We start from the raw sequence: 23,000 nt of genomic DNA on the forward strand, positions 1-23,000 counted from the left end.
GCAAATACGCTCATAGTAATTATGGTAGATATCTTATATACGAAAGATAATAATTTACCTTGTCAATTCTCAAAAAAAGTTGAAAATCAATTTTTTGTTCACCTTGATGTGTCCTCAAATTAAGATCACATTTTTAGAGAAAGAAGATATTATTAGATGGAAGTAGAAATAAAGTGATGAATTAAAGTTATTTATCTTTTACTGTCTTTTGTGGAGACGTAAGTTGAGTAGGTTCTTTGCGCATTTGACTAGTCTTTAACACCTGTTGTTTGCCAGCCTATTGACAACTAGAGCTTGGATTAGCTCAACTTTGAATAAAATTATATTATATTAAGCCTCCTGCTCACGTGCTACAGAATTTCGTTTTAACCTCATATGAGCTCATGTGCTATAATTAATAAAAAATTAATAAAATTTTCAATTAACGTTTAAATTCTAACAAATTTCATCACATGAGTTTTATTCTTTACTAATCAGGATTCTCGCCGGATTCATTCCCTAAAGCCTAGGGATCCTAGGGATCAAGTAATCGTGTCCGTTCATCATATATCGTGAGGTTATAAATTATTTAAAATTTAAAATTCAAATAAAAATAATATCTAACAAAAACTAATCACACGATATACGATAAACAGATACGATTACATTATTCCTAGAATCCGTAGGGAATGGATCCGGCGAGGATCCTGGTTCATTCTTTACTACCAGGATTATCTTTTAACCATCCTATCACCAATTAAAGCTTTCTGTTTTTTGTACTTTCTGAGGAGAGAGAGAGAGAGAGGGAGAGAGAAGAGATTCACGCAGCTGACGGATCACATGCCATGATGGGCTCCCAAATGCTTTTCAATTGGATAATATAATAATGTAGGCAAAAGAAGTTGGTTTTATGATTATGATGCGCCCATGGCTTACCAATATGGGGAATATTCTGCTTCGATCGATTAGTAAAGGAAATGCTTTCGTTGGAAGTATTTTTGCTAATAAGTGTTTATGTTATAAGTGTGTTTGTTATATTCTGAAAAATACACATCTAAAATGTGTTTTTTTATAAAACGGTTACTTAACTTGAAAACATTTATGTTTTGCTAAACATTGTTAGAGCATTTAGCAAGAAATCTTTTGACAAACACACATAAAAAGAAAAATTTACAAATCCCTAATATAAAATAGATCTAATAACGGTTAAACAGATAATAAGTCGTATTTTTTGTTGTTGAAATATTAGTAATTGATTTGCTATCCAACTATAGTGAAGTTTTTGTCTTACTGATCTCAGGGCTTGAAGCGTGTTTGCCAGCAAATATCACTAAACAGATAATAACCACATCAGTCCAAAACTAGCTTAACCTTGATGGCAATTAGCTAATAAACTAGTTACGATAAGGCATGTTTAATGATTTATTAAGTGTTTTTTTTTGGCGCACAAAACAGACAAGACAAGCTAATGTACTGCATGGGCTCATTTACGTACGTACTCTGTCAAATTGGGGGACAAAGTTTAGGGTATATTTTGACATGTCATCACATGCCAACATAACAAAGCATTAACAAAATACATGTCATGACATATTGATCCTAGCAAAATATCGGCATAATGCATATGTTATAACATACTCATAGCATACCACACATTATATATAGCTACTGAATAGCATTCAATCTCTTATACTGGCATTCAATCTCATACGTACAATATTAGTGAGGTGTTTTTTTCTTTTGGTTGGTGAAAATTGTTTAGGTGTTTTACTTCCTTTCCTCCCAATATTGACCATTTATTTGGTTTACTTTATGTATATAACTTTTATGTGTCGTGTCGGCAACTAGATTAACCTTCTTTGACTGGAAAGTTCAAACCATGGAAAAAACCTTGTCTTTTGAAAAGTCATCAAAAGGAAATGTATAAAACAATATTGCGTCTATATTCAGTTCATGCATATGCATAGCAACTAATTACGAGGCGTTTGGTTACATACAAATGTGTTTGGGGACGAGCAGTGGCGGATCCGACATTTGACATTGGGGAATTCCAAGGTTAAAGTAAGTTTTAAATAGAAACAGAGCGGGGCATGCAAAAGTATTTTAGTTTATTTACTGGGTTATTTTGTTGAATATTTAGTGAATTTGTTGTCATCAATCGAACCATATTGTAATAAATATCGACTTACGTTGAAATAATTTAATAAGTGCTATAAAAAGAATTTATCGAATGCTCTCAACGCAACTTATCGAATATTGCCGAATTACGTCTTGAGCATTGCATCAATCACTTGCTGAGGATTACATTCAAGTATTCCCTCTCCAATCTTCATTGGCTCCATGGCTTTCATCTCGTATAATTTTTTTTTTTTTTTTTTTGGTTTTCTTTTCAACATCTTTTTTGTGGGTTGGTTTAAAAGAAGGATTTCATCTTATTATTTTCTTAAATAATGCCTACTAGCTTTCATGAGAATTAGAATGTAATTGTATAAATTTTATTGGGATTCCATAGTATATATTTGAATAGTTTTCTGATTTTAAAGATTTAACCTTCCTACTATTAACAATTGGTGAGAAAACACCTCAAAATTCATCCAATTCTCTCTACACCTTGCCGCTGCATCTCTCTCCCTATAATTCTTCAGTTAAATACACCTTCAACAAAAATTAAGTTATTAACGGAAGATAGAGACTTGAAGCCTGCAATTTTCTTTATTGAAGTCTTTTAATAAAAAAATAATGAAATTAATAGGAAAATTGAAATTGAATGATTGGGCTTGTCCAATTCAACTCATTTGTCACATAAGATGACATAAAATTATGGTATAATATATGGAAACTTTAACGCAAAGCTTCCGGTACTGTTCACTTTAACGAAAAACCACATTTTTACACTAAAAAGTCAATTCTGGTACTATTAACTTTACCCTTTATTTTATTCTTATCTTTAAAACTCAAAGTTTTCAAGCTTTTTTTCATTAGTTTTTCTTGTAAAATAGGTTACTCTGATTATATTATGCAATGTTTTCTTGTTATGCTTGTATTACCAGACTGAATCTGAATTTCGTTTATTTGATATAATACGAAGCAATGCTCCATATATTTGAGCCAAAATAACAACAATGTAAGGAAAAAGAAGAAACATCAATCTATTAAGCAAACACAATTGAGGATTTACAGTAATAAAAACCATCGTGTATTTGATGTCACCCTCTTTTTATTGTACAAGCTTGTAATAGCCGTGTAGTCTCTAGTGAAGTTGTGCTTTCATTTTGGTATGAGCACCTGCCTTCAATGGCGGAGCACCGGGCCACACTCGTCCTAATTTACCTTTGAGAATCACGATCAACAGCATACATATCCTAGACAGACGATGAGGTAGAGGCGGTCCATTTTGCATCGGATGAATAAAATAAACTTTGCGTGCTCTCTTCAGTAGTAGTATCAGGGTCCTCTGTGAAGTCCCTAAACCTCATCTCGTCACCATAAATACTCGGGTTTATCTTCACCTCGTGAACAAGAGTTTGGCCTTCAAGCATGCTCACTACTGCGGACATTATAGGTCGTAGTGCCGGTGATGGATTGGCGCATAGTAGAGCTACCTTTATCATTCTCATTGCCTCTTCCTTATTGAACTCAGACCCCAACTTTCGATCCACAAGCTCCATCAGATTTCCATTATGTTGTAAAACAAGGGCCTGCGGCATTGAGCAGAAATGCAGAAGGAATGTTGAGAAGTTGAAAACATTTCAAGAAGAAAGTGAAAAGCTATGTTTCTTAATTCTTCGGTTCTATTTTATAAATCAGGTGGAGCCAAACAATTTGCAGATATTGGAAAACCAGTCCTACGAAAAGCACCCTGGCTTCCTATATACTTTTTCCCATACAAAACGAATGAAACGAAGATCTTACCCAATCAAGAAGGCATACAAAATTCTCATTTGGACGATATTCGATGTTGTTTTTTTCCAGATAAGAGTTCCAATGCAACGACCCCAAAACTGTAAACATCTGCTTTGTCACTTAAATAACTCCATAATGCATATTCTGGTGCTATATATCCTCTGCACATTAACACTTTTTGTTAGCATCCATAAAGATGCCATCTAAAGAATTTTTTGTACATTGATTACATTAAGTTCAATGATGTTTTGAAATGAAATTTTGCAATTGATTATATTTTTCATCTTACGTTTGTATCACATTTTTAGAGAGGTAAGACCTATTAACACATGTGGATCATGTCTATATTAGAAAGATAATACAAATGCGGCATGAAAAATATAATAAGATTTGCATTTTTGATATTTAAATAAGTGCTCTTTAAAGTGGCCATATTTCAATTTCCCTACACAGACCCTCGTGTTTTTTTTTTTTTTTTCTTTTTCTTATAAAAATAATTAACCCATGTCATTTTTAGTCTCGTATACAAATGTGGCTAGAATACAATTCTATGTCAGTCGCAGTCAATGAAGGGACCCTCATTACACTTAATAATCGAGGACTTTTCACGACACGTATTATTCAATCTCATACGTACAAAATTATTGAGGTGTTTTACCTTTTTGTTGGTGAAAATTATTTAGGTGTTTTGCTGCCTTTCCTCCCAATAATAACAATCTCTCTGGTTTACGCTTTTTACTTTGAGAAAGACTAGGCTCCTCAAAATTGAGGAGAAATTTTTTCTAAGTTCACATAGCTTCTGATTTACACAGAATTTATAATTAAAATCGTTCATATTATAAATCATCTTATAAAGATTATCTGTATTAAAAAAAAAATCAATTAAAACTAAGATTGTTCGGTAATCAATTTCACGCTCCGATTTCGACATACGTTCAGGATCGACACGTGATGTCACCAAAAATCCACATCTAACATACCCCTCCGGATATGGGCAAAGCACAACTCGAGAATCGAATCGCATAGTAATTTTTTGTATACTTTATGGCTGCATCTAACCTCCTCGTTAGACTACCTACGTACCTAAAACAGGGATTAAGTCATTCATAATTCATCTTTCACTACACTCGAACAATCATCACATAAATCACTATGTCTTAACATAATACCACACAACAGGTATGCAACATCACGAGGAACATTCGACGAAGCACAACATGAATCTCTAGCCATATTGGTCTACAAGTCCAATCATAATGACAACAATCACAACCAACATTATTCCACAATCACCTCAATCAATAACTCATACAATACACTAAAAATGCAAGGCTAGAACGACATAGTTCGACCAAAGCCTACATCTCTGAAGCTGAAATCAAATCCAAGGAATCAACAAGTCAAATGATGCGATTTCGAACCACTCAACGGAACCATGACACCAAAGGAGATTCCGAACCACTCAATGGAATCCAAACCAAGATACGATTCCAGACCACTCAATGGAATCACGGAGTAGAAGGGATTTCGGACCTCTCAACGGAATCCGAATGGATACGATTCCAGACCACTCAACGGAATCGCGGAGTACAATGCATATTGAACCACTCAATGAAATCCAAGCTGCATATGATTTCGGACCACTCAACGGAATCTAAACCAAGATACGATTTCATACCACTCAACGGAATCGTGGAGTACAATAGATATCAGACTACTCAACAAAATCCAAAGCATGATACAATTCCGGATCACTGAACAGAATCGCAGAGCACGAGGAATTTTGGACCACTCAACGGAACCCCAAATGAGCCCAATTCCGAACCACTTAACGGAACCGAGCGAAAGTCCAAGAAACATAACAACGGCTCAAAGAAACAAGACATGAATCAAGTACTCATAATACAAAAGCTAAAAAAAACAAGAAATGGAACAAAGCACAAAACACACAATTACAACGGCTCAATGAAATAAGAAATGAAATAATGATACAATATATGAAACAACAGCAACAAACCCCATGACAATGGGTTCATGGTCCATTACTAGCCCTCACATTTCATCACCTCAGGCCAAACATACAAGTTAACCACACTCCACAACAAGTTCAATACACAAGTCAAATCACATAAAATAAACAAGCATAACACAATGTGATGCCATTAGTACATAAATTGAGGTGCACGTCAATCAAGGAAGACATTTCTTCATGCTAAGCCCAATAAGTTCGATGGAATCTCAACAACACCCTAAGATCAGCAACACACTAGAAGAACTCAGGCTAGTTGACTAAAAAGTCAATTGTCGATCAAGATCAAGAGTAAGGTCCACAACCTTAGAAATCTAACTCGAAGATCGGCTCTATCATATTTCTGATCTGTAACTTTCCAAGAGTCTCACAACTCTTCTAGAACAACATACTAAAATTTCATTACGATCCATTGGTTGGATTTCTGCCAATCACTAAGAATAAGTGGCGGTCAACGTTTGATTTTACAAATTAGAAATCCAATTCGAGAAGATCCGTAAGTCAAATTCTTGATCTGTAAGTTCCTATTGTCCTCAAATATTACGTATTAAAGTTTGGTGACAATCTAACGATCGGATCGTCGATTCATATAATGACCAAGTGGCGGTCTCTATCAAAACTATAGTCATACGATGAGATCTCGTCAATCGGACATCACATATGGAATCAGGGTATCCAAATTAGTCTAGAGAGGGCAAGTGGAGTCTCGCCCCACGCGACCCCGCCACGCATTGCTGTATACGGCGGCTGATAGCCTCGACTTGCCGGAAAATTTCGCCTAACTCCAAAAATTACCATTTTTCACAAAAAATGTAGAGCAAGTCAAGGGAAACAACTTTCATACCTAAGCCGAAGTCCAATTCGGACAGGAAACACCTGAAAACACCCTTTAAAGGGTTGGGTGGCCAGAAACTTTCAAGCTTCGTTGCTCCTCCGTCGAAGGTTCGATGACCGTGATTGTTGTCAAGTTTTACTACTGCAAGGAAGGGCTACCAACCTCACGTGGTGCGCCACCGAGATTGTTGCCAGAAATAGACGTAACGGCTCTAGGGTTTTGACGAGTTCATGAGGTTCTCGTGCTTCATTTGCTAAACATGGTAATCCGCATGTGGAATTAAGGTGAGGGCTCGACTGGGTTCGAAGTAAGGAGTAATTTGACACCGACCCCGTCGTCAACAGTGACCGAAATAAGGAATTATGGTTGGGTCGGGTCGAAGGGGGGTCAGGGTTCATCTCCTTCTCTTTCTCCCTATTTTCTTTCCTTTCCCCCCTTTTCCCATTAGGCAACCCCCAATCCCTCATTTCTCTCCTCTACTCTCCATCCTGACCACACACGTGGCGCCATTTCCTCTCATCCTGATCCAACAAATTTGGAGCCTTCTAGATTGAAGGAAAATTACCAAAATGTCATTAACTTTAAACGTTAATAACTCATTCGTTATAATTTCGTTTCACGAACGGTTTGCTCCTACACGTTCGTGAGATTGAGCTCTATTCGAAAATATAAATTGTGACCTCGAAAGGCCTACAGATTTTAAATAACTAATTTCCAAACTTCAAACTTTGTAACTAGTTTAATTAAAATCTAAATTCAAATAAATTAATATAAATTCCAAAAAAATAATATAAAATCTCAATAATACAAAAACGTAGATTATAACAGTGAAATCCATGAATGGGATTTCACATGTCTTCTCTAACTTTAACTTGGCATGACTCTCCTCCACCGACGGCTCGTGTTGCATTGTTTTTAGACTACGTTCGTTTGCCTGACTACTGCTTCTCAAATTAATGTGTATCTTGGCATCCATGTTTGGCTCACTTTCTATTTTTTCCTAACTTTGTGGTGTTGCTCAACTTGTTTTGCAGGTTTAGACCTTTAGGTTTGGTTTTAAAGGAGTTAGGTTTCATGTCCCCCCTCTTTTCTTTGTATCTTTCTTGTTTTTGTTTCTAGAAGGATACAGTTTATGTGCCCTCTTCTTTTTCGTGTATTGTTTTTGTTATCTCTACTTTATGAGGGGTAAAGTTTATATCCCCCTGTGACTAGGTGTATCTTCTTTTTTCGTTATCAATAAAAATTTCCTCGTACCGTCAAGATTTCCCTATTAAAAAAAAAAAGAAACATATATATACACATATAAAAACATGTATTAGGCATAAATGATATCATAATGAACAAAACTCAAAGTATGAGTAAATTTCGTTAACAATTAACATATATATACTAGAAAGGGGGACATAATGAGCCTTGTCCAACAAACACATACATATAACATACAACAAAAACAAGAAACAAACATGCGATGTAAATATGTGCTACATGACTTGAGTTCAATTTTAATATAATGAGAATACCTCAAAGACTCAAACAATTAACTCAAAAGCTCAACAAACACAAACAATCTATCTTAAAGAGTAATGCTAGGGAGATCAAAATTTTAAACCAAATGATGTGATTGTTGATGATTGGATTATTACTTGTGTGGATTAACGTTCTTATTTCTTATTGATGACACACCATTTAATTTGCAAATTTAGTTTAAAATTTTGGTCTTCCTAGTATTATTCTATCTTAATACATGAGGCATTAAAATTATGGAGTAAGATTCTCTTCCCTCCCAATCTCTCTCCCCTTTCATTCTCTCTTATTTAAATGGTTACGATTAAACCACATTAACATCTTATATTAATTTTTATAAAGAGATAAAGATAAAAAAAATAAAAAATAAAAATGTGAGAGGAGGTGCAAGAAAGAGAGAAAATTAGAAGATTTGAGAATCATATTTCTAAAAGGGAAGTGTTATTGACACTCCAAAAATCTCATTCTACACTCCTCATTAATAAATTTTTTTCCTAATATAGAAAATTTGGAGTGTAAAATAAAATTTTTGAAATGCTAATAACAATTCCCTTCTAAAATTATGTTCCCGTCGAATAAAGCACGTTAACGTGTAAGAACATGATAGTGTTCCTTTTTATGGGTGATTGATTTGCTATCCAACTATAGTGAGGTTTTTGTCTTACTGATCCAAGGGCTAGGCGTTGAGAAGTGCTTACCAAAAAATATCACTAAACCGACAAGGACACATCATTCAAATCTAGCTTAACCTTGATTTTGGTATACAATATTGATGGCAATTAACTAATTAAATAGTTACGCTCAAGACACTACAAGAAAATAGTTCATTTACCACACCAATTTTATCATGGACATTATGTGCCTGTTATAAAAAGTGACCATTTATCACGAACTTGATCATAATGTTGTAGATAACAATGTTTTACAACAGACAAATAATGGCCCGTTATAATAAAATAATTTATTACCACGATCTTAACTAGCACGTTATGAAAATATTAAACCACCACGGGTATTAACCGTGGTCAATATTATTAGTAATCACACCACATTTTTTTATTTAGCACAGACATTAAATGTGGTGCAATTAGGCACACTATTTAAAAATAAAAATAAAATCAGAAGGCGGGACTAGACAATTTTCGAAAATTTCCCAAAATTTGAAATCTTTCAAATTTCGCACTACTGAAAAATAGACGCGAGGAGTTAGTCAAAAAGTTAAAATTAAGCGGTTCCATCCACTCCCGCTGCTCTCCCTCTCCCTTGCTGCAAATAGATAGACCGCCAGCCTCCTTCCGGTGGAAATCGAAACCGTCGTCAAAATCAAAGCCCTCAAAAAGGTTTTTTTTCTTCCCTTTTTGATTGTCATTTTAATTCATGTTTCTGATGCATAAATCCATCAGTTTTCCCTGTAATGCTTTTTCGGAACCCCCAGCAGAGGAAATGCTCTTACTTTCATCTCTCTCCGATCTTTAGGTATTATCGCAATTCCTCTCTCAATTGGTGCTATAGTACTTCTTAAAATTATTAGATTTAGGGTTGGGTAAACTTATTTTAAGGATTTTGATTGTATTCACTTGGATCATGATTGCTTGCCTTTTGTGTAAATGACTTTGTGGATTTGAACTTTTTGTATATGATGTTCTTGAGACATGAGTTTTTGATTTCTAAGCTTTATATTTGCCCTTGTTTATCTCATAGGTGGTTGGTGGTTCAAATTCACGAGGGTTTAAATTTCAATTATCAACTATTACATTTATAAAGTGTGCATTGGTTTGTTGGAGATGTTTGTCCTCTTGAAGAAATGAGTGCAGAGGAAACGAATATTATTAGAGGACCAAATTTGGAACTAGGATTTAAGTTTTGTTTGAGTGTGAGACAATGTCTGTACATGTTTTTGGTACATTCTAGCATAACTCAGTGGTTTGGTATTTCTTACTGTAACTACTCATTTTGTCGTTAGTTTTAGTGTAATATTTGAATATGTGAACTTTTATGAAGTAAATGTGCAGTTTTCTATATAAATATCTTTATATTTAAGTACTTGTTTATTTATTGACTAATTTATTATTATACTTTTTAGTTTTGAGAAAAAATTTATAACGTGCATTGGCCGTAATCAATTTATAATTCACAATGATCATAGCACGTGGTATTAGATCTTGATCTACGACAGGCACAAGTTGTGATTATATTGCATTTGACAATGAACAAGATCTGTGGTAGAAAATGAAATTTTTTATCACATCCAAATTACTAACGGGTACAATGTCTGTGGTAAATTACAATCTATCAAGGACATTAACCCTGATGGATAAGCTTTTTTTCTTCTAGTGAGCATGTTTAATAATTTATTAAGTATTTTATTGGCGCACAGACAAGCCAACGTAACGTCATGCATGTCATCATTGTCATGTCTATATCTAGAATAGTATTCAATCTCAGTCGCAGTAAATGAAGGGACCCTCATTACACATGCGCGGTCGCTCTGGTCCAATTCATGCATGGATGACAACTGATCAGAAGGCGTCTGGTTCACAGAAAAATGAGTTTGGGGACCAGAAATTTAGATTTGGGAAAAAGTTATGCAGCTCGTAAGAAAATTCAGAGAAAAATGAAACCCTTTATTCACCTGAAGTTTCAATAAGTGATCCCGGTTAAGTAGTGCAACCAAACAAGTCCCTTTCTTTCGAACTGATCAAAGGCCACGGGTAATTAAAAACAGGACTCCATGAATTGCAGATATTCTTTTGGAACTTGGAAGTTTCAACAATCATACGTTGGGTTCAACTTGCATGATCATGATTTGTATGTTGTAACTGTGACAAAATGTCAATTTGGTAAATTGTTGAGTCCGTATAAGCATTTAGTAGCAGAGCCAAGATGGGGGCAATGGGATTCCTTGACCCCAATAACCTTGCGCCAACAGCCCCAAACAAGAAGAAGAAGAAGGAGCTGCTGCTCCATTTGTTAGCCATCACTTCATCAGTGCCTTTTCTCCCCTTGCTAAATCTTTGCACCATCGTGAATCTACCGCCTGGCAACCTCCAGATCGTCAGACCCGCGTTTTCGGCCTGCCTTGTCTAGGGCGTCGAATCGGCCAGCACTCCATCGTCGTCACGCGGGGATTTGGATTCTTTGGACTCCTCGATGGTTCCCATACACTTTGCGCGACCCTTCTTTATAGACCTCATTTGTGAGCTTCTATGCCGAGCTTGGTAAGTTGTGCGATGCGCCGTAAGGTGTTTAAGGAAATGTCTGAACCATGTGTGGTTGCGTGGAATGCGATGATTGATGGGTTTGGGAAGAATAAGGATATGGGTCTTGCTGTTTTGCTATTTGAAAGCATGTTGTAAAGGGACGTGGTTTCATGGACAAGCGTTATAAACGGGTTTGGGAGAAATGGGTGTTTTAGTAAGGGAATTCGGTTTTTTCAGATGATGATGAATCATGAGAATGTGATGGGCTGTTTTGTGAAGCCAAATGAAGCTACTTATGTTAATGTGCTTTCTTCCTGTGCTAATCTGGGTGGGTGAGGATTTATTTACTGGGGGAAGCAAATACATAGGCATGGGTCTGAATCCGATGTCATCGAAGCTCTTGCTCTCGTGCCAGACGCCGGTGTCCAGTACTCTAATGATGACGTCATCGGCCGAGGGTAAATTTCTGACCCCATCGTTGTAAATTTTTGGCTCCACCACTTTAAGCATTCAAATAAATACTATGAAAAGTGAGAAGTTAGAATAAAGGGAACTTTAACAAAAAGCTCCCGGTATTGTTCACCTTAACGAAAAATCACATCTTTACACTAAAAAGTCAATACTAGTACTATTCACTTTATCTTTTATTTTGTCCTTATCATTAAAACTCAAAGTTTTCAAGCTATTTTCATTAGTTTTCCTTAGAATAAATTAATTTGTCAAATACTAGCATTAATGGATGTGGAATTGGCTCACGCATGGAATTGACAAAATTTATGATTAGAAAGTGACTCTTATATAACGTGATATCTTGTTTTGTTTTTGGTTCTTTTTCTCCTCATTGGTCGCTCCAAAATGTATTTCTCGATTACAAACATGATAGTCCATTGCTCTCATACATTTCACGAAGGGAATGCAGTTGCTGACAAATTAGCCAATTTAGAGCTTCTTTTGTCTTCACTTGTTTGGCATGCCGCTCCTCCCATAAAGATTTTTTCTTTTCTACATTTAGATTTCTTGTGCATGGCGCATACAAGTTTGTCCCCCCTTCTTGATCTGTAAATTTTCTTTTTTACCTAATATTTTGTTTTACGGCTTGTCTTGTATGTTCTTATCTTTTAGGTTTTATTTTAAAGGGGTTTGACGATTTGGTCCTTTGCCCACCCCTTCTTTTCCTTTGTATTTTCTTTTTCAAGAGAGGTAAAATCTATGTCCCCCTTTTTGTCCCCCTTTTTTTCTTATATTTTATTTTTCAAGAGGGGTAAGGTGTATGTCTCCCTCTTCTTTTTTTGTATTTTGACTTTTTTTTTTGCTTTATGAAAGTAAGGTTTATGTCCCCCTAACTAAGTGTAACTTTTTTTTATATCAACAAATTTCTCTCGTATTGCCGAAGTTTTAAAAAATAAAATAAAAAATGAAATCGATGTTTAATTTGTGCGATTTAGCCAAAATTCTCATCATGAATTATGATAGACTAGAAAATTTTATAAGAGGTTAAATTGTTTGTGCCGCATTGTTGCCACTCCTTCATACTAACTTTTTTTCAATGGAACCAAACTCTTAAACTCTTTTCATACTGGGATGTGAGTGAAAAGAAGGGATAGATCCAATTTATAGTGGATCGGGAGTTGAGTTTCTATCCATGTGTACCAAGTTCAAAATTCCACTCCTCCCCGTAATGAAAGTAGAATTTAAAAAAAAAAAAAAAAAAAAAAACGCACAATCGAATTTCAAATGATTCCATGCAAATATTATGTCATTTAAACAGTCATTTTAAATTCGTTAATTCAATCCAATGTTTTCCAATACAACCTACACCTAGAGAGAACAAAATTATTTCATTAAACAGTCATTTCAAATGATTCCATGCAAATAATTATCTCATCCGATTTTTTTTCAGTACAACCTAAACCCTGGAGAGAACACACACACACACACACACATATATATATATATATGTACAAGAAAATATGGACACAGCAGATCTGCATATGCGTTTACAAAGACTACCGATACATGATGATTGCTACAAGAGAAAAAGAACTTCCACTATGTCTCAAGAGGGCCTTGATTCCGAGATGATTTCCGAGAAGTCGAGGCCAGTCGTAGAGGTAGATTCGAATGCATGGACAGTAAATGAATTTTGCGTATGGCTAATACTCGAGCTATGATCACCCCGCTGGCGGTGGAGGTCTCTCATGGCCTTAAATCTCAAATCCTCCTTATACGTCCTCGGTTCTGGTACCACGTCAGGGACGGGAATTTGTCCTTCAAGCATGCTCACCGCCTCGGACATGCTAGGCCTAAGTGATGCAGAGGCATTTGTGCACAGGAGAGCTACTTTAACCATGATCTCTGCTTCCTTTTGGTCAAACTCGGAACCTAACTTCTCATCGATCAGCTCCAATAAGTTGCCTGTTTGTTGCAAATGACAAGCCTGAAAATGTTCATCGTAGTTTCACGCTGAATCAGTATTAATGATAACAACCAGAAGAATGGATGCGAAAATGGATCAAACAACAAAAGGGTGTGGTAAAGAGTACCCAATCTAAAAGGCAAACCCAATCATCACTCGGAATATAATTGTTGTTGTTCTTCCCACTGATGATTTCCAAGGCCACTACTCCAAAACTGTAAACATCCGCTTTGTAGGTCAGGTGACCCCATAGTGCGTATTCTGGTGCCATATATCCTCTGCAAATCAAGATCTCAAAATGTTGTTACATGAAAAAAATATTCACCAATTTAGCTAGATTTCACTGAAAGTATAACACGAAGTCAATGTAAATAAGGATATGGCAAGTGGCAACTGACATGGTCCCAGCTACTCGGGTGCTTATGTGTGTCTTCTCCTCTTCATCAAGCTTTGCCAATCCAAAGTCAGATATTTTAGGGTTCAAGTCCTCATCAAGCAGCACATTAGTCGCTTTGATGTCTCGGTGAACAATTTTAAGTACTGATTCTTCATGGAGAAAAGCTAGTCCTCTTGCTATCCCAATGCAGATCTTAAGCCTTGTTGCCCAGTTCATTTAAGATGATTTTCTCGGCCTACGAAATTATATCAAAGAAAATAATGCTGACTCAAACTTTCTTTTCATCTATAAATAAATTATGTAAACAGATATATCCGAAAAGAACGCAACTCAAGTAGTCAGGGAGTATAGAAGAAGAAATCTAGAAATCAGTCTAGCGCATCAAAATACAAATAAACAAAAGGCTATAACCATACTTATACAGTTGAATAATTGGCATCATACTCACCGAACAAAGCTCGTGCAAGGTTATTATTCTCCATGTACTCATAGACCAGCAATAACTGACCTCCTTCGATACAACAGCCATGAAGTTTCACCAGATTCGGATGTTGCAAACAAGAAATCATGCCCATCTCATTTAAAAACTCACGATTTCCTTGCCTTGACATGGACGAAAGCTGTTTAACAGCTATCACTCTACCATCAGGCAATTGACCCTGCACCCAATCCATGTTCAGAATTATGTATCTCAATGTAAAAAAGAGAAAATCTTAAAACATCAGGGAAACAATTCAATGTACAGGTTCCTAAAGTACCTTGTAGACAGGACCAAAGCCACCTTCTCCAATTTTGTTATCATAATCGAAGTCGTTAGTGGCGGCTTTTAGTTGTTTTAAAGTAAAACCCCCTGTCTGCCCATCAAGTCCGTCTCTATCTGTCCAAGGAGGCACAGCAGAAAAGCACGTAAAGTATTATTCATCACTATATTTCCTTTCTTAAGCAAACACATCGTCTAATTGTTAGTTTTCTCTTGTGAAAATTATCAATACGAATCACTGAATCTTAGAATGGCACATTTGAAAGATCAAGCACCTTTCTTCCTTCCCCTTTTGCAAGGCAAGTACCCTTTCCACCAAAGGATCCCTAACATCACGAATACTAGGAGAAATGCTCCTACTACGACTCCAGTGACAATGTGAACAGTCCCTTTTTTTCCACCATTTGAGCAATCTCTGGAATCTGCTCAAAGGAATAAATCAACTAGTTAACTGGAATAACATATAAGGAGAAAGGACAAGATATATGTCCAGGTACACGTTAATTTCAGAGGTTGAAATGAACAGAACACTGTCGATATTGAACAAAAGAAACAGTAAACGAAGTTGGAAAATTGAACAAATCAATTGATTCTCATGTTCTAAACTCAGAAAATTTTGTGATAGAAGCTTTTTCTTAGGCATACTTTGCAATTTGGCAAAGAAGAACTCATCAAAACGACTCACCAGATTCCACGGCAATAGCAGATATAAGGGGACCATATATTCCTCTTTCAGGAATCCTTGTTGTACCTTTACCAGCAAAATAGAATCGGATCTCTAAGATATTATTCGTCACACTGACATTGTGTTCTTGTATTACTACAGGCTTTTGAGCCACCTTTGACTCATCTTCAATATTGAAATCCTTCCGCAATACTTCATCCTGAGACAAAGTGCTTCAGTTAAACCTCTTTGTGACTTCAAAACATATACTTGTAACAACATGACCAATTACCTGAACATAGATATCAAAAATGCGCCTTCCAAGACTCGAATATGTTTGGTCATTTGTAAACTGTATCTCCGCAAAGTGAAGAGTTACGGTATAGTCACCATTTTCTAAGCAATAATGGAAATAAGTGATTGAAAGTGGAGATATGCGTGCTGTTGTGTATAATCCAGAGAGATTGGAAGATGCCAGAGATACAGAGTAGCGTGTATTCTGGATATCGTTGTCATCCATGAAGTCTCCAGTGCTACTAAATCCCCAATAAGAAGCATCATTTAAAAAAAAATCTGCAGTGCCACCTTCAACTCCTCCGTCTCCTTCATACAAAATGTTTCCTTTGTTTCCTTCGACAGTGATGTCATTTCCACCACAATTAACATGCAAACAAGTTGAAACTGGCATAATACGTTAAAATAAAAGTACAAGTGAGAGAACATGAAAGAATGCTGGATAGTAACGTACTAAGGATGCAATACAACTATCTACTAACACACAAGAGTGATGAAAACATTAAAGTTTCGAATTATGCAGTGTTCTATGTAAAAAAATTTCAGGCAAAGCGGGTTTCAAACTTCACTGCCAGCATTTTTTTTTTGCTTGAAACACACACTTTACAATCAGAAGAATTTACTTTATTGCGTATATAATCTTAAATATATCCTTACATCGTGGACAGTTGAGATTCTTCAAGCATGGAAGACCTCTCCTTCTGCCATAATTGAGTGGAAAAATATGTTAACATGGAATGTACACCATGCATATATGAACATTTTTGTGATTGCTATAATCAACAACAGAAAGCAAGACAGACAGACAATCTTACAAGTTGTTTTCTCTTGAAGAGCTCCGGAACAAGTTCAGGTTTAGATTGCTAACAATAGGGAAATATGTGAAACAATAATCAGTTTATATCGCTATAAAACCGGCATAAAACATGAATATTTACTAGACAAGTATTCTGACATGTTGTCTTGACAAGCAGGTTTCTCGGGGCCTTGCCATGTGAAGTTATTGTACGAAAGATCACTGCATGCAAGAAATAAATCGTAAGGGTCACTCTGTATCTAGGAAAAAGGTACATAAGCCTAGAAAGATGTTGCTCCATGAGATGCCATTTCCAGACTAGCATCCCCTCTCCGTCAAAGCCAAAAAGAATGAGGAAGATTCAACTAAGAAATGAAAAAAATGGAAACAGGGGACTGGTAGTCTGGTACTGTACATGTATTTTATAGCAAAGCATATTGCAGATTTTGGAAAATAATATACATCAAGGAAAAGGTGAGACTGTAAATCTTCCATATGTGCAATCATCGTAATAATGCTAAACTGGTTAGCTCCAGAGAATGCCAGTGTTAGTACCTACTTAGTAATAATACACTCATGAGAAAGATCTTGGGTACAAAGAGAAGCATGGAAGGTAAATGTAAGTTGCAAATATATCAAAAGAGAGAAAGAAGTAAGATGACGCGTTGAAAATAAGTATCAGACATACATGCTACTTCCATCCTTGAGCACTGAGTCTGGTACACTCCCACTCATAGAGTTGCCAGTTAAAAATCTACAAAAAGCAACATCGAATTTTTGGAGTGTTACATCAATATTAGATTATATAACGAAAGAATAAACAACTAAGCACGCAGCAACCTGAAAATCTAAAGTTTCATTCCCAAAAATATGTATCAGAAGGTTATACTTACAGGAATCTCAAACGCTCTAAGTTCAATGTAGCTGGAATTTGCCCTACTAACTTGTTAAAACTGACATCCCTATAACAATCAGAATACAAAAATATAATCAAACTGCATTCCCAGTCATAAGACAACAGTGCAATCAGTCCCCAACTTCACACACTACTTACAACATTTCCAGGTTTTGCATTGTCCAGACGTATGGAGGAATCTCTCCAGAAATGTTACAGTTTCTCAGAACCCTAAGTTATGTAACTAAATAGCATTAGAAAAACTGGCGTCAAAGGTAAATATAACTAACACCTTCAAGGTAATGGATGATACAAATACGCGACGTACAATCTTTCTAGGCCTGTTGTGTTTTTTAATACTGGAAAACCCTGCTCTGTTCCATTTATATCGCTAATCCTCCTAAGTAGGCACCACAAGAAATAAAAGCAAGTAATTCAATACAACAAAAATAAAAATAACAACTTAAAGCTGCAAAGAAAACTTGAAAATGCGTTTACTCACAACTCTGTTAAGTTGATCAAAAGAGATATGTTGGAAGGGATGGGTCCCTGAAGCCCACTCGCATGCATTTCTCTTCAACGATCCAAAATATACATATTTCACGCATACATGAAACGTTAGAAACAATTAAGTCTGAAGTAATTTGGCTTATCTATAATGATTTAAACGGCAGGTCTGAATTTTTTCAAAAGCAAAAGATCTTACAATCTTTCAAGTTGTTTCCAATTCTGTATAAAATCAGGTATTGTTCCACTGAAGTTGTTATCGTTTATTCTACTGCATTGAACAATAAAATTGTATCAGGTGACACGTAAGCAGGTTTTTAGACATTCAAAAACAAACACACTGAAAAAACATACAAGTCTGTCAAATTTCTTAGCCCAGAAAATGTCATCGGTAAGTTTCCAGTCAAACGATTGGAGGACAACATCCTGCAATTCCAATGCCAAAGCAATGAACCATCAATTTTCACCTATCTTTCATCCTTCAAAAAGTGTTAACAGTGTACCAAAAAATATATAAAGAACCAAATTTTTCTAAAAGGAAAATTGCATTACATAGTTCCCAAGTTGATTAAACTTCCAAGCTCATGGGGAACAACTCCGGAGAATTGATTTGCTTCAAGAACCCTGATTGTCAAAAAAGAAGGAATATTGAGATTGGAAACAGCAAGCCAGAATCACTTTCATTGACTGCAAGAAATTCCAATATGGAGGGAAAAAAAGGGTTTCACAAAGGATGCTAATAGAAAAGCTTCTGCAGCTTTTGAAGTAATAGCAGAATGTAATCCAGGGAGACGGGATGGAGACCCTGACAATCTTAGTTACAATAAGTCCATGATAAAAAAAATAATATACTGAGAAAAACGAAAAATCTAAGCTTACAGGGATGTAAGAGTAGTAATATTTCCCAACTCCTTCGGAATCTCCCCTGACAAGCGATTCACAAGAAGAGAGCTGCATAGAATTTCTATTTAATTTACAACAAGAAGTATGAAATCAAAATACAATCACAAAAATTGACAAGAGGCTCACATTGAAGTTAACTGCATTGCACCCCATTCTTTTGGTATAGTACCATTTAGATAATTGAGAGCAAAATCACTACACAAAGAGGAAGAAAAAGAAAATGAAGTGATACTCATAGTCGCTAGAAATAAAGGTCACAGATAGAACAAAGTCATTAGACATAGTCACATTACTTTTGAACTTTACAAAATGCTCTTACATTTGTTTAAGGTAAGGAAGTTTGACAAGTTGCGGGGGAAGCATGCCGGGTAGACTATAACCCTTGAGTACTCTGTCAGATTCAAAATTTTGAAATCGAGTATTATGCAGAGTACAATGTTATTAAGAAAGCAGAAGAATCATAAAGGACTTGCTTGCAAATGAATGATTAGTGGTCTTCATTTAGAGTTATTCTCCTTCTGTGAAAAACCCTTCCTTTAGACGGAAATACCTGGGCAAACTACACGAACCTCCGAGACATTGAGGTCAAGAACATCAAGCTTATTACCATCGCCAAGTTTAACATTAGGTGGAAAACTGAGAACATCTATCCCTCCAGCAACAGAACTTCTTCTAGCACCTATTAGACATGGACGGCCAAAAGTAAGTTCTAGCACTGCAAGGAGGATTCTTGTTTTTCACCTAACCCCATCGGAGGTCAGTATGGTTTACCCGAAAATATAGAAACAAGTATAAAAACTTTCTTCATTTATTTTCCTTTTCTTGATTCCGAGTAAATTATTACAAAATATACCAACCTCTATCATTCAACGATATATAATTATGTAAATGAAATCAAGATAAATTTATAATCATGTAAGAAATATTCAGTAATAAGATGAGGGAACTATACATTTCTGTGACATGACAGACAGTGTTGTTGCATTCACAACCAATACTGCTCTCAGCTCCTTTTGGTGGCTCTTCTGTTACCCCAACAGATTCAATCTCGCAAGAATCGCCATTAAACTTCCAATAATTTGCACCCATCGTTTTAGTTATTTCTTGGAGAGCATCAACTATCCACAATTATAAGGAACCATCACATACAGATATAAATATTAAAGAAATTTCTTGTATTCACAGATGACAAATAATTTACTGATGAACTAGCTCCTTTTCGGAAAAAAGTAATATTTAGCATTTGAACATCACATTTAAGAAAAACAAACTACACCCACAACAATTTAAGTTCCAATTACCCATTTTGGTCACTGAGAAAATCTAAGAACAAAATTTAAGAAAAATTGTTGATTCTTATTATTACAAGATAACAAAACCCAGGTTTTAAAATTTCAGAGGGCAACTTCCAAAGATTCGAACTTTTCATCTCCCCGCACATGTTGGCACCAGCCTAATTGAAGTTCAAAGCAATAGAGTAAGAAATTATCTCTTACTTTCATCCTGGGGCACCACAGACTCACAAAATCTCAGCAAGCTGAAGCTGCAGCTGAAAACAATGACCAGCAGAGCAGAGAAGCTGCTGCTCTTGGGCAGCATAGTGAAGAAGATTGAAGATGTGGGACGCTATTCCTTGTCCTCCTGCCCTCTGAAAGATGTGGGACGAGAGTCCTGGCCTCTGAAAGATTTGTGACAATATAGTACTGTACAGTGATGCCTGTGGTATCTTCTTTAAGATTGGAAAGCCGGTAACTTTGGAGTTTGAACACGTCGTGGGGTCAGCCAATGCATGTAGTGTGACAGAATGGAATGCTTTCAAGTTTCAACGTATGACCCTGCAAAGCAAAAGAAAACCCTTTGAACTTCTTTGAAAACTCAAAGAGCGTAAGTATCGAACCGATTGGATTATTATGGCAGTATTTTTTGCTCATCACCATAAATTATTATGGATGTTCATTATCCTATTTATCAATGTTAGATGAGCTTGAGTTTCGAAATTTGTATAGTAGATAGATACAGATCTCAAAATTCAAATTCATCTAACGGTAATAAATAGGATGATGAGCATTATCCCATTTGAGGATGGTGAGCAATTCATTAAAATTTAATTATTTCTCTGTTAATACATGACATTCATTATTTTCTCTTCTAATAAGTTTTACCTGTGAGAGACTCTCTTTAGTATTTCTATTAAATATTAATTTGGTATGTACGGTTTAAAGAAAGAAAAATTAATGAAAAAAATTTGAAAATTTTGAGTTTTAACAATAAGAATAAAATAAAAAATAAAATAAATAGTAACATAATTAATTTTTTAATATAAAAATATAATTTTTCATTAAATAAACAGAATTAAAAGTTTTTCGTTAAAATATCTTTTAATGAATCGTGTAAAGATCTCAGCCAATTGAAAGTTCATGACGAGATATAAATATCTTTTAATGAATCGTGTAAAGATCTCAGTCAATTACATCCCCCGATCTTTCTTGGACAAGTAGGAAACGACCTCGTTGTCGCCATGGGTTGGGCCATGTCACATTTGTCAACATGCAGTCAAAAGCATTTTTTAGACTTGTTTAATTGAAGAGATTTTTTAGTGTGATCGGAACACAGAATGATAAACCACATGTCACTATACAAATAATGAAATATGTGTGTTAAAAATTTAATAACATAAATATTAAAAGTTTCCACTACTTATATAAAAATATGTGATATATTACTCGTGTTTCGATCACAATAAAAAATTTATCTTGTTTTTCCAAGTTCTGACTTCTTAATATCTTTTAACACCATTTTTTTACCCATTTTTCATATGCACGTGTCATTGAAACAACGTTTGTATTTCTTGGACTAAAAATTCCAAACAAAGTTTAATGGATGCATGGCGGCTTAAACCCTCGGAGACTAATCAACCTAGAGTACGTGGAATCACTAGTTTAAGGCCTAATTTTTGTTAAATCGGATTCAAATATGGACAATGACATATATTATGGATCGAGGTTGCTTTTGACTGCTTTAATTAGTAATTGATAGGGCTGGAAAAAAATCTCAAAAATTCTGAACCATACCAAAAAAATCTCGAACTGAAAATCCTGAAAATTTTGGTACCAATTCTAAACCGTTCGGCATGGGAATCGGTTTCACATTTTCCTATTTTCGGAAATCCCAAACCGATGTATACATATATGTATATATATATATATATATTTTTTTTTTTTTAATCAACCCACCAAGCTGTTCCTCCGGCCAATAACTTTTGTTCGATACCTTTTCCTTTTTTTATTATTTCTGTCTCATTGTCTGCCATCTGATTTCTTATTTCTTGAAACCCTCATGGTTTCTTCTTTCTTTATTCTTATTTCTTAAAACCATCACATAAGAAACCATCGAAACCAGCAAATGGTTTCTTCTTTCTTTTATTTCTTGAAACTAATAACCCTCTTTCTCTCTCTCCTTCTACAGTTCCACCGACTCCCTCAAATGCAGAAGCAAGTCCAAGGTCTCCAAATGCTTTCTCAATCTTCAAAAGCAGCCACACCCGCAACCTGCTTTCCCAAAACACCATACCCATTGCAGCCTTTCGTTTGAGGAACCCAATCGTTCTTCCATGACATCAGATCCATCGCTGCAAGCCTGCCCTCTGATGGTGATTTCGTTTGGCAAGACATGGAAAAGCTCACACATCGATGATGATCAGTACCTCATTCTGTTCGATGCACTTCGCAAAGCCCTCCGAACTCCCGAAGGCAGCAAAGACAAGCCCAGGAATGAGAGAGATGGAGATGGGGGTGGGGAGGTCAGACGAATCTGGGATGAGGTGTGGCTGTGTGGGCTGGCAGGGAAGGTGGGAGGTTGATGAATCCCGAACCATACTGAAATCCTGAAAAAATTTCGG

The 23,000-nt window shown here is 35.7% G+C and overlaps 2 protein-coding genes and 1 long non-coding RNA gene across 3 annotated transcripts; 1 reads left to right on the forward strand and 2 right to left on the reverse strand.

Moving 5' to 3' along the window:
* Positions 1–3,108: 3,108 nt before the first annotated feature.
* LOC125476345 (probable LRR receptor-like serine/threonine-protein kinase At1g53440) lies at positions 3,109–4,050 on the reverse strand. Its single transcript, XM_048582268.1, has 2 exons — positions 3,892–4,050; positions 3,109–3,677 (listed from the first exon to the last, which is right to left on the reverse strand). Exons 1-2 carry the CDS (start codon positions 3,988–3,990, stop codon positions 3,342–3,344), a joined length of 435 nt encoding a protein of 144 aa, XP_048438225.1. The 5' UTR covers positions 3,991–4,050; the 3' UTR covers positions 3,109–3,341.
* Positions 4,051–9,349: 5,299 nt separating this feature from the next.
* Positions 9,350–10,310, forward strand: LOC103943303. The gene is made up of 2 exons (XR_007257598.1): positions 9,350–9,746; positions 9,972–10,310. It is a non-coding gene; the product is annotated as an uncharacterized LOC103943303 (long non-coding RNA).
* Positions 10,311–13,289: 2,979 nt separating this feature from the next.
* Positions 13,290–20,960, reverse strand: LOC103942672 (probable LRR receptor-like serine/threonine-protein kinase RFK1). The gene is given in 25 exon segments (XM_048582266.1): positions 13,290–13,907; positions 14,014–14,164; positions 14,285–14,498; positions 14,501–14,518; positions 14,732–14,942; positions 15,042–15,160; positions 15,319–15,465; positions 15,729–15,927; positions 16,000–16,388; positions 16,659–16,702; positions 16,817–16,864; positions 16,957–17,019; positions 17,486–17,551; positions 17,691–17,759; positions 17,852–17,923; positions 18,021–18,092; positions 18,195–18,266; positions 18,399–18,470; positions 18,554–18,625; positions 18,752–18,823; positions 19,079–19,150; positions 19,229–19,297; positions 19,422–19,493; positions 20,055–20,220; positions 20,599–20,960. Coding segments are annotated over 25 exon segments (3,033 nt in total). The 5' UTR covers positions 20,702–20,960; the 3' UTR covers positions 13,290–13,526.
* Positions 20,961–23,000: the final 2,040 nt, after the last annotated feature.

This window comes from the organism of the source record quoted next, unplaced genomic scaffold (genome assembly GCF_019419815.1).
Source record: "Pyrus x bretschneideri cultivar Hongxiangsu unplaced genomic scaffold, Pyrus_bretschneideri_v1 Contig19, whole genome shotgun sequence".
Taxonomy (NCBI): Eukaryota; Viridiplantae; Streptophyta; class Magnoliopsida; order Rosales; family Rosaceae; genus Pyrus; species Pyrus x bretschneideri.

Bases quoted from the DNA above. Each gene is read 5' to 3' on its own strand.
- LOC125476345 (XM_048582268.1), bottom strand. From the start codon at position 3,990: ATGTTTACAGTTTTGGGGTCGTTGCATTGGAACTCTTATCTGGAAAAA. The intron at 3,678-3,891 runs GTAAGATCTTCG...TCAATGCCGCAG, and splicing joins TTGTATGCCTTCTTGATTGG to GCCCTTGTTTTACAACATAA.